At 60.5% G+C, this 15,678-nt stretch overlaps 1 protein-coding gene across 15 annotated transcripts in view; it reads right to left on the bottom strand.

Annotated features, from left to right (window-relative positions):
- The window catches only part of GTF2IRD1 (GTF2I repeat domain containing 1), a 110,289-nt gene that overhangs the window by 18,761 nt on the left and 75,850 nt on the right, over positions 1 to 15,678 (bottom strand). For 9 of the 15 annotated variants that reach the window (XM_070567784.1, XM_070567779.1, XM_070567774.1 and 6 more), the window contains 4 exons: positions 15,486 to 15,542; positions 14,024 to 14,107; positions 10,266 to 10,449; positions 9,735 to 9,763 (listed from right to left, as the gene is read on the bottom strand). In XM_070567784.1, the coding sequence (XP_070423885.1) occupies positions 9,735 to 9,763; positions 10,266 to 10,449; positions 14,024 to 14,107; positions 15,486 to 15,542 (354 nt within the window). Of the gene's footprint in view, positions 1 to 6,609; positions 8,525 to 9,734; positions 9,764 to 10,265; positions 10,450 to 14,023; positions 14,108 to 15,485; positions 15,543 to 15,678 lie in introns of those variants that run through there. The other 6 variants (XM_070567781.1, XM_070567780.1, XM_070567783.1 and 3 more) reach the window with 2 other exon arrangements.

Here is a 15,678-nt window from a genome sequence, read left to right as displayed (position 1 = left end):
GTGCCTGGCCCCACAGACACCCTGGAACGGTCCCCGGGGCAAGTAACTGTGCCCGAGCTCCCGAAGGCCCGAAGGGCCCGCCCCGTCCCCACACCTGGGGGCTCCAGAGGGCTGGGGCTGTGGTCCCAGGCCTACATCCCACTGTGGGAACCCTGGGTCACCAGACCCCCCCCAGGAGGCATGAGAGAGGGAGTCCTCCCAGGCAACCACATGTGCTGGGCCCCCCGCGCCCCCGCCCCCACTGTGGCTCTGGGACACGGCTCAGCCAGCGCCAGCGGGGGCTTCTGGTCAGCCCGTGGAGCCCGGCGACCCCCATGCTGATCTCACTCCAGCCTAAATAAAGGCATTGGTTGTTCCCGTCAGCCTGGGTGGTCCCAGCTGGGGAAACAGTTTCAGTGGAGCTTTCTGGAATGTTGCAGAGGAATCTGAAGCCCCCACCGCTCCTTTCTGGGGCCTGTGAGCCCCCCATCTAACAACCACTGGGAAACCTGAGCCCCTCCCCCACCTGGCAGGGCTGGGGGCCGCCGACCAACCCAGGGGCAGGACGGGGCTGCCCTGAGCCAGCGGAGCCCCCCAGGCAGGGAGGGGGCAGCCCCAACGTCACAGGGTGCCATCGCGCCTGGAAGAAAGGAGGCAGCGGGCCAACCCCGGCCGGCAGACGGTCTGCCCACCAGGCCTCCAGGCCCCGCCCTGCAGATGCCAGCTCTTCCCGGGAAGGCAGAGGGAGATCATGACTGGAGCCTAATTAACAGAGAAAAGCAGAGATAATTGAGTGGAGAAACATGTGGCTGGCGCTGGAATTGTGATATCTTTAGAAACCTGAGCAAGGATGGTTTTATTTTGAGCTCTCAAGAGCATGACAGAGCTGTGGGGAAGGCCGAGAGAGGGAGGCAGGGACCGAAGGGTTGAGCCAGTGTGCGGCTGGGAACGAGAACACGACACTCAGGTCCTGGGCGGTGGGAGGGGGAGGGCAGGGGGACCACGGAGGGCGGGCGGCTCTGCTCCATGCCACCTCGAGGCTCAGAGATGGCAGTTAACTTACCAAGATCACAGACAGTCAGTTAACTTATCCAAGATCACACAGCTCGGAAGTGGTGGAATTGAGGGGCAGAAGGGGACCTGACCCCGTGACACCCTCTGCTGAGGTCAACCTCACGCTGGCATCTCAGGTCCCCTTTTCCGGGAAGCCCGGTTCGCACAGAGGGATCGGAGCCCTCTGCTTGGCAGGCCCTTCCTCCACGGCAGAGCTTCTCAAACTGGGCCTCAGACAGCGCCGGGGTGCAAAGGGAATGAGGCCGAATTTCCTATTTTCCTTAGCAGAATGTAATTTAACATAGTTTCACAAATTAAAACCCAAGTGGAGACTTTGTGGAGTGGACGATGTGAGAATGCCCTAGATAAAGCTGGGGCCCCACAAGAACTTGGGCCCTGGCTCCAGCCGCGGGGACATCAGTGCCGATGCTGGGTCTGCAGGTGCAAGTCCACGCCACAAAGCCACGCCCTCCACACTCCAGCCTAGTGGCCTCTCTGCCTCGCCACCTCGGCATGAGACAGGCCCTTCGTTCCTCCCCTCTTTGCCTAGGCTGTGTGCCCCAGGACACCCCTGGTGTGGGACGTTTCCCATTTTACAGGTAGGGAAACTGAGGCCCAGGTAAACCTGACTTGCTGGAGTTGGACAGGAAGCCAGCAGCCCTGCTGCATCCCAGTGTGGAGGGGCCTGGCTACGCCTCGGGGGTACATGGAGAACCAAAGGAGAGGAAGCTGGCCTGGGTCCCCGGAGAGCCCTGGGTCGCCCAGAAGGGGCCAGGGCAGGGCAGCTGGGCCTGTAACTCGGGGTGACCATTTGGTTCCCAAACGTGCGAGGAGCAAGGGAGCCGCCTGGGGGCATCCCGCCCCCCACGCCCTCCCTAGTTCTCAGGGGCCGGGCTCCGGGCAGGCAGGCACAGACAGGCACCACAGAGGTGGCTCTGGCAGGGACCGTCCTCCCGCCCTCTCCTGTAGCCCGCCCCGTGGAAGGGGCCTCTCAACCTCTGCTCAAATCCCTCCAGTGACAGGAAATCCACCACCTTCCAAGTCTTTTTTTTTTTTTTAAGCCACCGCTATTTGAGAAGTTCTAGAATGTTCTCTATTTCCTTCATCCCTCTGGTGTTGCCCAGAGGACTCTGCACACAGCTGCCCGATTCAGCTCTTCTTGCCCACAAATTCCTCTACCTCCTTTCCTCGGGCTCAGCCTCCCTCTATTCCTTCAAGGTCCCCTGGAGGTCAGTGTGTGCGTCCCCAGGCTGCCCTGGCCCCTCTGCTAGCTCCTGAGCGGTGGCAGCAGCTGCCACCTTCACATGACACTGCGACCCTGCCGGCTCTAAGCACCACCAGAGCCCCGCTGACTGCACATTTGCCCCTGGAGCTCTCACAGGCCTGCAGATCTAGCCTTGGGGATGAGCACCACGGTCACCCTTTCAGAACCTTCCGCCCTCTCTCCCTCCTCACACCCCTAACTCCACCCACCTCTGGGTCCCACAGCCCCACGGCCTGGTGTCACTGCCCCAGTTTTGCCTCCTGCAATCCACCTGTGGTGGCTGAGAGCCTGGTTACCATGGCAATCACAAGACAGTGCAAACCCGAGCCCACCATTTTGTTGACTGAAAAAACTTCCAATGTCACAAGACAAAGCTGGAGTCATAGCGTGCAGGTCAAGGCCTCTTCTAAGCCAGGCCTCACTCTTTTGTCACCCCCCCCACCGCCCCCCTCCCAAGGCTGGGGCTGGCTGGGGCCCCGTGCCACGTAACTCCGCCTCTCTGAGCCTCAGTGTGCTCAGCTGCAAAATGGGAACGACGGCAGTGTCTCCCTCACGGGCCTGTCTCGAGGACTCAAGGCTTGCTGTGACACAGGGTCCATAGCGCTGTGGGCAAAGGTGGGATGTGGTCACTTCACGGCTCCCTACCTTTCCCGAGGCTGCCACTCAGTCTGGAATTCCTCCATCCCCTTCTCCGCCTGGGGGACGTCAGCCCCAGAGCTCTCCCTGACCCCAGAGCGGGTGGCCTGCCCGTGGGAGCTGGTTCTCCCCGGGGTGGGGGGAGCAGAGGGCCGGGTCCTTCCTGCAGGTGGCGCTGACCTTGCACGGCAGCTGCGGCTCAGGAGACCAACACCGCTCCGTCACGTTTCCTGGGGATCAGCCTGCGTGCGACACGCCGCTGGCCGTTTGTACCTCGACCTCCTCTCCTCCCTCTGGCCACGTCCACACCTCTGGTCATCAGCATCATGGCCCCTCCAGGGTGTCCATATCACGCATGCTTCTCTGACTGTCCCTTCCCATCTTTCCAGCCCTCCCTCTGGGATCCTGACGCCAACAACCCCTCATCCCCATCGGGGCGCACAGTCCCCGGGGTCCCCTTCCCCGTCCCTCTCTGAGGAGCCGGCAGAGGGGCTCGCACACAAGCTCTCAGCCCCCTTCTCCCGCCCCACTGACCCCCACCCCCCGGCTGCATCACTCATTTCTCTGAAGTCATGCTGTCCCCTCCTGATCCCACTACACCCTGCAGCTCCCACCCGGCTCTCCTCCTGCCCCTGCAGAGTCACCCGCCCCTGGGGGTTCCACGTCTCTTCTCTCTCCCTCCTAAGCCCACCAGTCCACCCAGGTCCCCAGCCCTCCCCGAAACCGTCTCAACTACTCCACTCCCGGGCCTGTGGGTCGCACTGTCGCACGCTCCCGTCTCAGGTCCCCTGGACGTGACCTCGCAGCAGCATTTGGGCCCAGGAGTCACTCTCCTTCAAGTTTCTCACTTGGCTTCTGGAACACCATGCCCTCTGGGGGGGCCAGCTGTCTCACATCTCTCCAGTGCCTCAGTGCCGGAGGGCCCGTCCCGTTGTCCACACTCACAGCCGCTGTGACCCAGCTTCATGACTTAAATGCAGAACAGCCCCCAACTGCACGTCTCCAGCGGGACCCTCCCTGAACTCTAGATCAGCCCGTCCTGCCTGTCCACTTGGGTATCAAACTTGCCCATGAGTCAGATGCTGCCCCATTCGCCTCCAGCTGCTCATGGCAGATCTTTTCCTCACACCCCACATCCACTATATCAGCAATCCTGTTGGCCCTACGTACAAAATATATCCAGAGCCCCAGGGCCTTTGCGCTGACTGGCTCCTCCCCCGGATGCTCCAACTGGCATTTCTACATGGCTCATACCCTCACCTTGTTCAGGCCTTATCTCTTGGTGCAGCCTGTCTAAAGCTGTTCTCCCGACAGGCAGTCCTGTCTCTGTTGTATTTGTCTCCATGGCACTTGTCACCATCAAATATACTATTTATTCTTCATCTGTCTCTCTCACTAGAATATAAGCACCACGAGGGTAGAGATTTTGGTCTATTTTGTAGTCTCAGATCTTGCTTGGCATAGAGCAGGCACTCAACAAATTTTTTTGGTACAGATAGATGAATCTGAAGGATTAATTGCGAGCCTAAAGGGTTACAGACAGGACCAATGTTATAGATGCTGGTAGCCAGAAGGGGGAAGCAAAGAGCCATCCAGTGTAGATGAAAGATGAGGGGGAGGAGAGAACGCGCATATGCTGTGTGATCTCTAGCAAGTTCCTTAACCTCTCTGAGCCTCAGTTTTCTACTGTAAAACTAGTTACTGGGGGAGATCACATGTGCTCAGATGGGAAGGCTTTGTAATTGGCAAATCATGAGCATGATGAGTATGCTAGGTGTCCACGGTGTGAGGAGTTACCCAAATGTCCCCAATGGGGGACAGGGCAATTACGTAATCATGATGCAGCCAGACGAGGGACTATTATAAAGTGCTTTTAAAGACATGGGAAAATGCTTTTGTTTTAAGTGTATGTATAAATTTATAGAAAGAACAACAGATGTAAAATTAATAAGCTTGGGGAAAAATCTGGAAGAAATGTATCATCGTAAAAAGGAACAGCCATCTGGGGAATGAGATTTCTAAATTTCCTAAATTTATTTTTTCCTAAATTTCCACCACAGGCATGGGACCTGTGGCCCTGTGGCATCTGTTCCCGAGCCGGGCGCCTGGGGCTGTGAGGGCAGACTCCTGGGAGGTGTCCTCAGGCACCAGCCTCTCCGCCCTGTGGCCAGGCCCCCAGCTTACGTCAGCACTGCCCAGGCAGGTGGGAGAGGTGGGAGCAGCCCAGGCTGGGGAAAGGAGCGACACTGGTGTGCCGGGTGGTCCACAGTGTGGCTACAGGAGCGACACTGGTGTGTACCCCTCCCAGCACCCACTCGCTTCGGCCCTGGGGTCAGGCCTGGCTTACCTCGGCCCCTTGTGGGAAGAGCTGGAGCTCACTGGGCACCCCAGCCCCCAACCAGGCCCTCCAGAAGCACGCCCATCCCTTGGGGATCCTGTGACGCCCGGGCCCACAGTGCCCCCCGCTGAGGCCTGAAGTCCCCCACCGACCTCCAAGGCTCGGTCCAAGTCCCCTTCCTCTCCAGCCCAGCACCTGCCCGGCGCTCAGCATGGGCAGGAAGCGCCACTAGAACCAGTGGGGAAACTGAGGCCCTGGGGGCAGATGAGCTGTACCCTGTTGGGACAACACCAGAAGCCTCCTAGGGTCATCTCTTTTGACCCAGAACAAAACTAGCCCAGCAGTGGCCATGCCCCGCCGCACTCCGGCGGCCACAGCTCCAGGAAGCATTAGGAGAGCCGCAGACTAGAAAAGCGGCCTATCTTCAAAGCATCCTTCCCTTCTCTAGAATTCCTTCTCGAGACAGTGCTGTCAGAAAAGCTTCAGTAAGTGACCCAGGAAATCTCAGTGCCATCCTGCACAGGGTCTCTCCCCTCCACAGAAGGCCCCTCCGCCCTAAGCCTCACACCCAAGGCCCTCTCCCCAGCACCCCCTCCTGCTGGCGCCACCTCCCCTGGGCAGGGGTCCGCTCACGCTCAAACCCTCTGAGTGTGAAAGTGGCAGCAGGGGTGGGCTTCCTAGATGGTTCCAGGCCCCGGGGTCCTCCATGGGCAGGAACAAGGGGCATCTCTCCAACTACCAGAGAGGATGGATGTCCGTGGGTACCAATGGCACACACGACATTCAAAACTTGATGGGTCCCCGCTCTAACTTCTTGGCACTGTGAATGCTTCTGGCACTAGGCCACATGCTCAGGAAAAAGGAGATCCTACAAGGACTCAGATTAAGGTTCTGCCACTGTGTATGGGGCTTTTGGGAGGAATCTAGTTCAATTTCAGAAGAACAAAAAAGAAAATTCACATGTCTCACTTACACTTTTGAGTTTACAGACTAACGCATATTCCACCTTTTTAGAAGAGGGTGAGAGAAAAAAGAAAAGTCTCTGGAAGTTTCCACTGTGCCCAGGATAAGGCCTGCCTCTTTGGCCTAACACGCCGCACCCCCTGAGCCTGGCACCTCCTGGCCGCGCTGACTCCATCATCCCCCACTGGTGCCCCAGCCACGTCCCCTGGACACCGCCCTGTGCCTTCCCTAGGCTGTGCCCTGTGTCAACACCACACATAGTTCTGCTCACCATCAGTCACCAGCTCAACGTCACTTCCTCCAGGAAGCCTTCCTAAGCCCCAGGGATAACAATAACAACCGCCAGCCCCACTGTGAAACACCTTACAAAGGAAAGTTGGTAAAGGAAGACTTTACAGACCTCTCGCCCAAGCGTCAGGACGATGCCTGGGCGCAGCAGGGGGAACAGCCCTCCAAGCTCACCCCCTCCACCCACCGTGCATCTAGTTCAGGCCACGCGGAGGACAGGCATGCCTCTCTCCACCTGACAGTGGAGGGACACGAAACCACATGCCCAGCCATACAGCTGGTTAGAGGGGCAGGGATTTGGACCCGGTCCGTCTGGCACCAGTGGTGCTTTCCCACGGCCCACATGCTTCCTCGGTCCCGCGATCCCAAAGTAGCTCGCAGCCGCTCCACCACACGGCCAGGGCACCCGCCTCCCGCACTGCCCACTGCCCTCCAGACCTGGGGCCGGGCTGCAGCAGGCCTCCGCGAGCGCCCGCCGGAGGGCTTGGGAGCAGCCTCTCTGGGGTGAGAGCAGCCCTCGACAGCCTCTGTGAAGCCTTGGAGGCTCCTGGGAGCCTGGACACCTTCCCAGCCCAGTCTGACAAGTGGCTGAGGAGGCGTGGCGCCAGCCTGCCAACCCACTGCTCGGGCCCCTCCAGGCGGACACCGGGCCCAGGTGCCAATGCCCAGAAAGGCGCTGCAGCTCTCTCCCGAGGGCTGTGGCCAGGGCCGCTTCCCCGTCGCCTCTTCCAGGCAGCCTGCCACCCTCTCCACACCGTGTGGGTAGAGAAAGCACTTCCACAGGTGCATGCTGCACAAAGGAGCCAATGGGAAGGCCGATGGGCGGGCAGGTGGGTGGACGGCTCAGAGATGGTGGGCAGGAGCTCCCCATGGGGCAACGGCTGAGATTCGAGAAGCTGTTCACACAGCAAGACGGGACGCCAGCTCCCTAGGCCGGAGGGCGAGCCCCAGTTGGTGGAGGAGGCCACGTCCCGAGGGGCCCAGGAGCCCTGCGGTCTGCGTGAGGCCTGCTGCCCCCTGCCCCAGGGCTCCTCCCCGAAGCCTGGCACTCCACCGTCTGGCGCAGGCTCCACAGTACAGCGGCCACCCGCCATCGGGGGCCCCTGGCCAAGCGCAGGGAGCCGGGCGCTGGAGCCACAAGTTCCTTCGCTACAGGTGGGGCATCTCGGCAAGGCACTGAGCTTCCCTTGCTTCAGTTTCTTCATCCATAAAAAGGGGACAGAAAAAGATGACAGCGCTGCACGCTGAACTGCCAGCCCGGCACACATGAAGTGTCATGAACGGCTCTTCCTCTTCTGCTTTCCAATCTCATTAAAAACATGCGTGCCCCTCGAGCACGGTATCTTCAGGCCTCCACAGGACCCTTCCTTCCGGAAAGGAGGGGTAGGCAGCGGAAGGGAGGGTGCAGAGGGGAGGCTGACAAACCCCCTCCTGCGTCTCTGCTCTCCCTCAGCAAAGGGGGCCCGGCCAGGCAGTGGAGGGAAGCTGACTTGGTGGCACTCAGCACCGATGTCTATCAGCCTGGAGATGGAAGCCAGCGGGCCTGAAACCATGGATGGGGCCTGGGGCCTCTGCCACGGGGCAGGTGAGCGGACCACAGACTGCCCACCATGGTCCTAGACCAAGGCTGGTCGACAGAGGGCCGAGACGGTCCAGGGGCCACGGGGGCACCAGGAAGGTGTGTGTCCTGGTTTCTGTGGCCGATGAGAAGGGAGCTGTGCTGTCCACAGGCCTGGGATGGCCATTCCTCTCCCGCCAGGCCCCACTGTCCCCAGCTGGCTTCCTGCGGAGGGACTCACCTCCGATGTGGCCGTCCCAATGGCGCAGCCCCCGGTTCCACCCCGCCACGGGTGTGCGAGAGGGATCTGGAGCCGCACGGCCAGAGCTCCACAGCACGGGCCTTGAGGCCTCGGGGCCACCTGCTGCCGTGTGACGCAGGCACATCGCTGACACTCCAAGCCTCTCTTTCCCCTGTAGGTCGCCCTTGCACCTACCTCACAGGTCTGCGGAGTAAACGAGATGCCCCCTGTGTGTTCATCGCTGTGACCTGGGGCCTAAAACACCGCATGCCGAGGCAGAGCCTTGGCAACAGTGCAGGACCCCAGGTGACATGGCCGGCGCAGCATCTGACACCTGGGCATCTCCGGGCACAGTCCCACTGGGCTGCCACGGCCACCGTCTCCGCCTCACTGACATCTGCTCGCTCCCACACTGCTGAGAGCTCTGGAAAACCACCTCTGGGTGGCCTTGGACCCCTGCTGCTCACCCACCAAGCATGTCCCTCTCCCCCGGTCTTCCCTGAGGCCCAAGGGAGCTGCCCATCACTCCACTCCCAGGAAGTCTGTCCCCTCCAGTGTGATGGCCTCTCGCCCCTTCTCCAGAAGCCCAGCAAGCCAGGCCTGGGCACAGGGAGTGAGCAGCTCCAGGGAGCAGGGTGCGTGGCCCTGAGGCAGGGGGGGAGGGACGTCACCGTGGCTGTGACATCAGATTCCTGTCCTGCAGGTCCCCTCTGTTCTGGGCACGGCCGCTTGCCCGCTCCCAGAACATGGGCACGGCCTCCCCAAGGGCAGGGCTGGCTGGCCTCCTGGGGCGGGGTGGCCGGGCGCCCTGTCTCTCTACACACAGGCTCTAGGTCAGCAGGTCAGTGTGTGCAGCTTCCTCCTGGGAGGCCCGGAACACTCACAAGGTGGCTGTGTCGCCCCCGCAGGGACAGCTCTGCTCATTCAGGGTGGGGAGGGCCAGGACTCAGCCGTGGAGGAGACGCAGGGGGATGGATGCCTCGAACAGGGGTCAGGAGGCACATTTACCATCTAAGGGCGGTAAGCCACATCTTACCACCAAGCTCGCGGTCTCCACAGAGACGCCCTACCCTCTGAGACCAGGAACCCACCCGCCATCAACCTCATCCACTCAGCGAGGTCAATAAGGCCCCTTAGGTCAGGAGCAGTCGGGGCTGGGTCCCCCGAGCCCCGGCTGAGTGAAGTTTAACCGTCGCCAGTGCCATCCCATCCCCGTCACTGTCCGGGTTCCCGCCTCGCCTTCCTCCTCCCACGTGGACAGGAGCCAGGTGAGCGGCAGGGCAGAAGGGCAGCCTGGCTCCCGCTCCAGGGCCCAGACCCGGGGTCCCACGGGGAGCTCAGCTCCAGCCTCAGGCACCAGCACTGTGGCCGGCCCCCCATGCCAAGTGGTCCCCCCACAACAGGCGCCTCTTACCAGGCTTTGGGATGAGTCCTTGGAAGGGCCTGGAAGAGAAAGAGAGACGGAAGTGTCGGTGGGGGGCGGGGGGCCTGGGAGCTCATGAGAACTGTCTACCGCCTCAGAATCGGCATTTTAACAAGATGCTCGGTGATTCACGTGCACAGGCGGGACACTGTGACTGTGGCAGGAAGGTGACAGGGTGTCCTGCTAGCTCTGCCCGGGCTGGCTCTGCAAGCTTGGGCAAACCACTTGTCTGGTGTCCCCCCTCTGAAGTGGACGAGTGCCTCTCCTGGGGGCTATGGGCAAGAAGGGCCCACGAGGGCCGCCTTGCTGCGGCGGCTGAGGTGGGGCTGGGTCTCACCTCTGTGGGGCTCCCCGCAGCCCGGCTGGCCTGCAGCCCCCCTCAGCCCCCCGGGATGGCGCTGGGAGAGCTGTCTGTCCAGCAGGGAGGGCAGGACCCCAGCAGCACCGGCTGGAGGGAAAGGCCAAGGTCCCCTGGAGCAAGCCCGCCCACACTGGTCTTGCCTCCTCCCTCCCCCGGGGTACCTGGTGACCGTGAACTTGATCTTGTCGGCCACCGCAAGGATCCTCTCCAGGTTCTGGGAGCCGAAGGTGCAGGGCTTTCGGAACGGGATGCCTGGGGGCAGCCCCTCAATGATCACTGAGCCGGGGTTGCTCTTGATCCGCTTGTAGGGGACCTGCACCGGGTACTTGATGCCCAAGGCTTCCCCTGTGGACGAGAGGGACAGAGGAAGTGCTGTCAGGAGCCAGAGGCGATGCCGGCGTGTGGGTGTGACGATGCTCCGCGCACGAATGGGACAGGTCACGCACACAGGGGTGTGAGAAAGCTGTCGTGTGGCACGTGGAAGGGCGCGGCCGGTGGAGGATTGGGAGTCAGGGGGTGTGTGGTGCAGGGCCAGGGCCGGGCGGGGCAGGTGTGGCCACAGCTTCTGGGGAGAGGACAGCAGCTGAGGCTGCTCAGCCTCACGGCCTGGGGACCGAGAGCCCGTCTCGAGGATGGCCCTTTGGGGGCACAGCCGGCCCTGCCTGTTCAGGACCGGCTGGCTGGGGGGCAGACTGCACCGGGAGCAGGGAGCCGGTGGAGGCCAGCCAGGGGTGGCTCAGACCCCGGGCCCTCCTCCTGCGTTGGGCGCTGGCCTCATTCCTGGCACCAACCCCCTGTGGAGGGCTGGGCCTGCCCACCCCAGCGACTGCACTCGCTCTCACAAGTGGCCTGGGGGCAGTCCCGGGGAGGGGTGGCTGCTGCTGCCCCATCCTCAGCCGGGGCCATCCCTGAGGCTCCCCCCTGTGGTCCCTGCCCGTGGGGGCAAGGACCTCATGTAGGCACTGCAGCCCTGGATGCTGTGAGGCTGGCATGAGCATCCATGGCTCCCCGAGGCTCAGATGGGTCCACCCCTGGAGCCCCTCCTGGACCAAGGGAGGGAGCTCACAGCACCCCCCAACCCAGGGCTTGTTGAGAGACCCACCCCAGGGTGGCAGGATGCTTCCTATGATGACACATTGCAGAAATCTCCACACGTCTCAGCCCTGGGAGGAAAAGCTCGACTTTTTCTGTGCAATAAACTAATGTTTTCTCATGGACACTGGGAATGGCATAACTGACCTCCCTCCCCTTTTGCTCTGGCTCCCAGGAAACTCAGAGCCTGATTTGTGCCCTGCATCTAGCAAGGACAGAATTTCTGTGTCTTCCTGCTACCCCCAGCTTCTTGCCATGGCTCCAGCCTGTCTGTTTTTTCTACAATTGAGATAGAATTCACATACCATAAAATTTACCATTTTGAAGTGTATCCAGCGGTTTTTAGTACACTCATGAGGCTGTGAGATCACCACTATCCAACTACAGAATATCTTCATCGTTGCAAAGAGAAACCCCATGCCCTGTGCAGTCACCCCCATGCCCTGGCAACCACTAATCCACCTTCTGTCTCCATGGATATCCAGCCCGTCTTTAATTCCTTATCCTGACTTTGCTGCTGACAAGTTCATATGCCATTGCAAAGAGATCCTTTTTGAAATGAAAAAAAATCAGACAGAAAGGAAAATTGACCCCCACAATCAATGAGAACCCTGTCGTCTCTGCCTCTTCACCTCTCGCCTCCAGAACGGCTCTTGCTACCATGACCGATGGCCGCCATGTTGCCAAATCCAGTAGCCAATTGTAGTTCTTTCGGCAAAACGCGACATGGATGACCACTCCCCCCACCCCAGCCCTCTCCTCGGCGTCCATCTTCCTGGGTTCCCCTCCTTGATCTGCCCTCTAAACGCCAGGCTCCTTGGCCCTCAGTTTGTAGCCCCAGGAGAGCCAATGGGTCATCTCCACTTATCCCCCAAACTGACCATCCAAAATGGAGCTCACCATCTTCCCCCTCCTCCTTGGGGAGGACACTGCCCCTTCTTCCTGGCTGGCAGTTTCGGTGTCCACCTGTCTCGAGTGGCCCAGGGGCTCCACTCCCTCCTCCTCCCTTGTCACAGTGACAGGTCCAGGTAACCCCATGAGCATGTGGCGGTTCCCTGTCACAGGGACTGGGTAAGGAATGGACATATGACTCAGTGAGGATCAATGAAAACCAAGTGGTGGGCTCAGGGAATTCTGGGAAAGAAACGACCTGGCTCTCTTGGGAGTGCCTGTGGAAGAGCCAGCCCTCTCCCTTCCAGGAGGTGCAGGCGGGCTGTCTGGACTGCTGTGGCCATTCCGTCAGCAAGCAAGAAGCCAGCCTTAGGCGATGCTGAGACGGTGGAAAGATAACAAGGACATCTCTGAGCTGCTGGATCCAGCTGATCCTGAAGGCCACCCTACTGCTGGACTTCTCGTGTTACGAGCTATGGTTGATTATACAGTCCCAAGAAACCTGCACCAATATTTCTCTCATCCCACATGTTCCTCTCTTAACAGTGTACCATCAACACTCCCCCACAGAGAACTAGGACCTGTGTCCCCTCCCCTCGAGCCTGGGTGGCACTGTGTAACTGCGTCAACTAATAAAGTATGGCAGAGGTGATGCATGGCCTGAGGCTGGGTCATAAAGGGCAGCAGCTTCCAGCTGGCTGGGAATCCAGCTACCTAGAGGCGCTGTGCTGGAAAGCGACGTGCAGAGATCACATGGGAGTCGAGCGAGATGCCTGAGGGGCCCAGCTGCTCCAGCACCAGCTGGTTCCCTGCCCGGGGGCCACACCTGCAAGTGAGGAAGCTGTCGGGACGGCCCGGCCTCAGTCACCTGACTGCAACCTGGGGAGAGACCCTGAGCGACAGCCACCCAGCTGAGCTGCCCCCGACTTCTGGACTCACTGACGCCCCAAGGGATAGCGAACGGTCACTGTCATTCCAGGCTGCTGTGTTTGGGGTGATCCTTCTGCAGTCCCAGTAACTGAATCAGGAGCCCATTCACCCCCTTACCGGTGAAGCCAGCTTGAGTTTGTTTTTGTTCCTCGAGACCAAAAAGCACCTTAACGGACCCTGGCTCATCTTCCTCAAGCTGGGACTCGCTCGGCCTGGCTGCCTCCCCTGCCTGGCCAGCACAGCCCCAGGGACTCCAGCTGAGGCACATCTGCCCCCGGCTGCTTTTCTCCAGCACCGCCAGCATCTCTCTCGCCTGAATTACGGCTCCAGCCGTGGAGCTGGTCTCCCAGCGTCCCTCCCTGCCCTCCTGCAGCCTTTCATTGTCCTCACTGCAGCCAGGAAGACACTCTACCAGTACAGCTCCAGCCACTTCTGTCCTCCCAACAAAATACAAAGCAACATCACGGTTCCCTCCAAGGCCCTGGATGACTGGGCCCGCCTCCTGGCCAGCTCTACTGGGCTCCTCTTCTCCCCAGCCACTCTCATGCTTCAGCTTGCTGCCCCTTCTTAGAACAAGCCTCAGGGCCTTTGCACGTGCTATTACCTCAGCTACAATGCCTTTCCTTCCCACTCTGCTTGAGTAAGTCCTCACTCATCCTCCAGTTCTTTCTTCAGAGGCCTTCCCTGGCTCCCAATAAAGTAAATACCCAAATTGTTCTCTCGTGAGCAGCCTGATATTTTCCTGCATAATGGGACAATTCCTCACTGTTACTGGATTCTGTGTATAGCTGCTGAATCTGTGTCTCACCTCACAGGTCGACACGGCCCACGAGGGCAGGGTCTGTGTCTGTTATATTCACTACTGTCTCCCCGGTGCCTGGTGCATAATTAGTGCTCAGAAAGTATTTGTAAGTGGATGAATGGTTTTCCCAGAGTGATCACGGCCAGACCTGGGAAGCTCCGGCCCCCGCCCTGCCGTCATCCCTCCCCTGCGCCCAGGGCTCACCGTATTTCTTATTGAACAGGTCCTGGACCTGCTCCCTCAGCGTGTTGGCGATGTCGATCCGTGAGAGTCGGGCGTCGTAATTTTCTGCAAAGTGAAAAACAATTATGGATTTGAGCTGTTAAATTAAAAGGCACTTGGTGACTTTTAAGGAATACGATTTCCTAATTATAAGGAACTCCTTCTCTGGCAATTATCAGCTCCTCGGAGGGGGCCCCCCAGAGTCCTTCAGAACCAATATCTTCACAGAGATGGGTTTTTCCAGAAGGACTCACACCGTTGCGACAACAGCAGTGAGTCGGAAATTAAGTTAATTGTTGACATTTGAAAACTGCCAAACCAATAAATAAGCCCTGAAGGTGAGATCCACGGGAGAGGCAGGGGTCCCTGACAGTCGGTGGGGAGAGGGGCAGAGGGCACAGCTCAGCCAACGGGGCGGCCCCTCAAGGCAGAAGCTGGCCTGGCACCTCCCGGGGCCACTCCCTCACCCAAAGGGGCCTGAGAAGGAGCCCATGTGCCAGCACCGCCCTGGGCCCCGGGCCCCTGACCCCGCGAGATTGCAGCCCGGCTCTGCTCCTGGGCAGAGAGTAGGGGCCAGGTGGGAGTGGATCTCTGGGCTGTTGGATGGAGGGAGTGAGGACCCTGGTCTGCTAAAAGGGCTGGGGATGAGGAGCCATGGGGTGAGGAGAGATATGAACTTCTCTCATGACAGAAAGTTCTAGAAAGGAGTGAGAGAGACTGGGCAGTGAGCAGCTGCCCCTCCAGGATTTGGGTCTTCTCTCTCCGGGTTCCCCCACTCCCAGGGCTGGCCCTTCCTGCCACTGGTCTCACTGACCCCACTTTCTCCTCAGAGCCACAGTGACCACCCAGGGCCACCCACCCGGATCACTCCCAGCCACATCCTGGAGCTGCCCCGGCAGGCATGGGGATGGCTGTTCTCAGCCATGGCCCCGCCCCGGATGCCACACTTGATCTTGCCCAAAGGCCGAGAAGCAATACAATCCCCGTCCCTGATGGGAGGGCCGGAGGAGCCCCCTGGCTCTCGCCCGACCCCCGCCTGCTTGTTTCTCTGTTTCTCACGCCCAGTGGCCACTCAACACCTTCACTCAAGGCACTCCCCTTCCCCGTCTCTCCCTGGGCTCCCTCCTCTGCCCCCTCCCAGCCGGCTGCAGTCCCCTCCTCCAGAGAGCCCTCCTGGCCCTTGGTGCCCTGTCCCTCCTCTGGTGCCAAGGCACGAAGGGCTCGGCGGGTGGCCAACACACGGTGGGCAGCTGGCTGGCTCTAGCGCCCTGGGCCCCACTGTCCCCACCCCAGCGCCCCCCACGGAGCCCCTCCCTCAGAGCTGGCAGGCAACAACCCTGCCCCGGCTGCCAACCCCTCCCACCCCAGCCTGGCCCTCCAAACCCCAGCCAGGTCAAGGTCCTGGCACCGGGACAGCTGACCCCCTCCTGAGCTGCCACCTTACCTTGAAAGCCCTGCCTCTTCAGGCTCTCGTCCACCAGAGGGTCCCCGGAATCCCTCTCTGGGGGCGGGGGAGAGAAGCCACATGAGCAGGCAGCTCCTGGGACCCGGGGACAGAGGTGGAATCTGGTGGGGCAGACCCGACGGGAGGGTGGTGGGGGAGTCCTAGGGGAGGAGGGGACCAGGACCGAGGAAGC

Source organism: Equus przewalskii, chromosome 12 (assembly GCF_037783145.1).
Source record: "Equus przewalskii isolate Varuska chromosome 12, EquPr2, whole genome shotgun sequence".
Taxonomy (NCBI): domain Eukaryota; kingdom Metazoa; phylum Chordata; class Mammalia; order Perissodactyla; family Equidae; genus Equus; species Equus przewalskii.
This window is presented reverse-complemented; position numbering and strand designations above follow the sequence as displayed.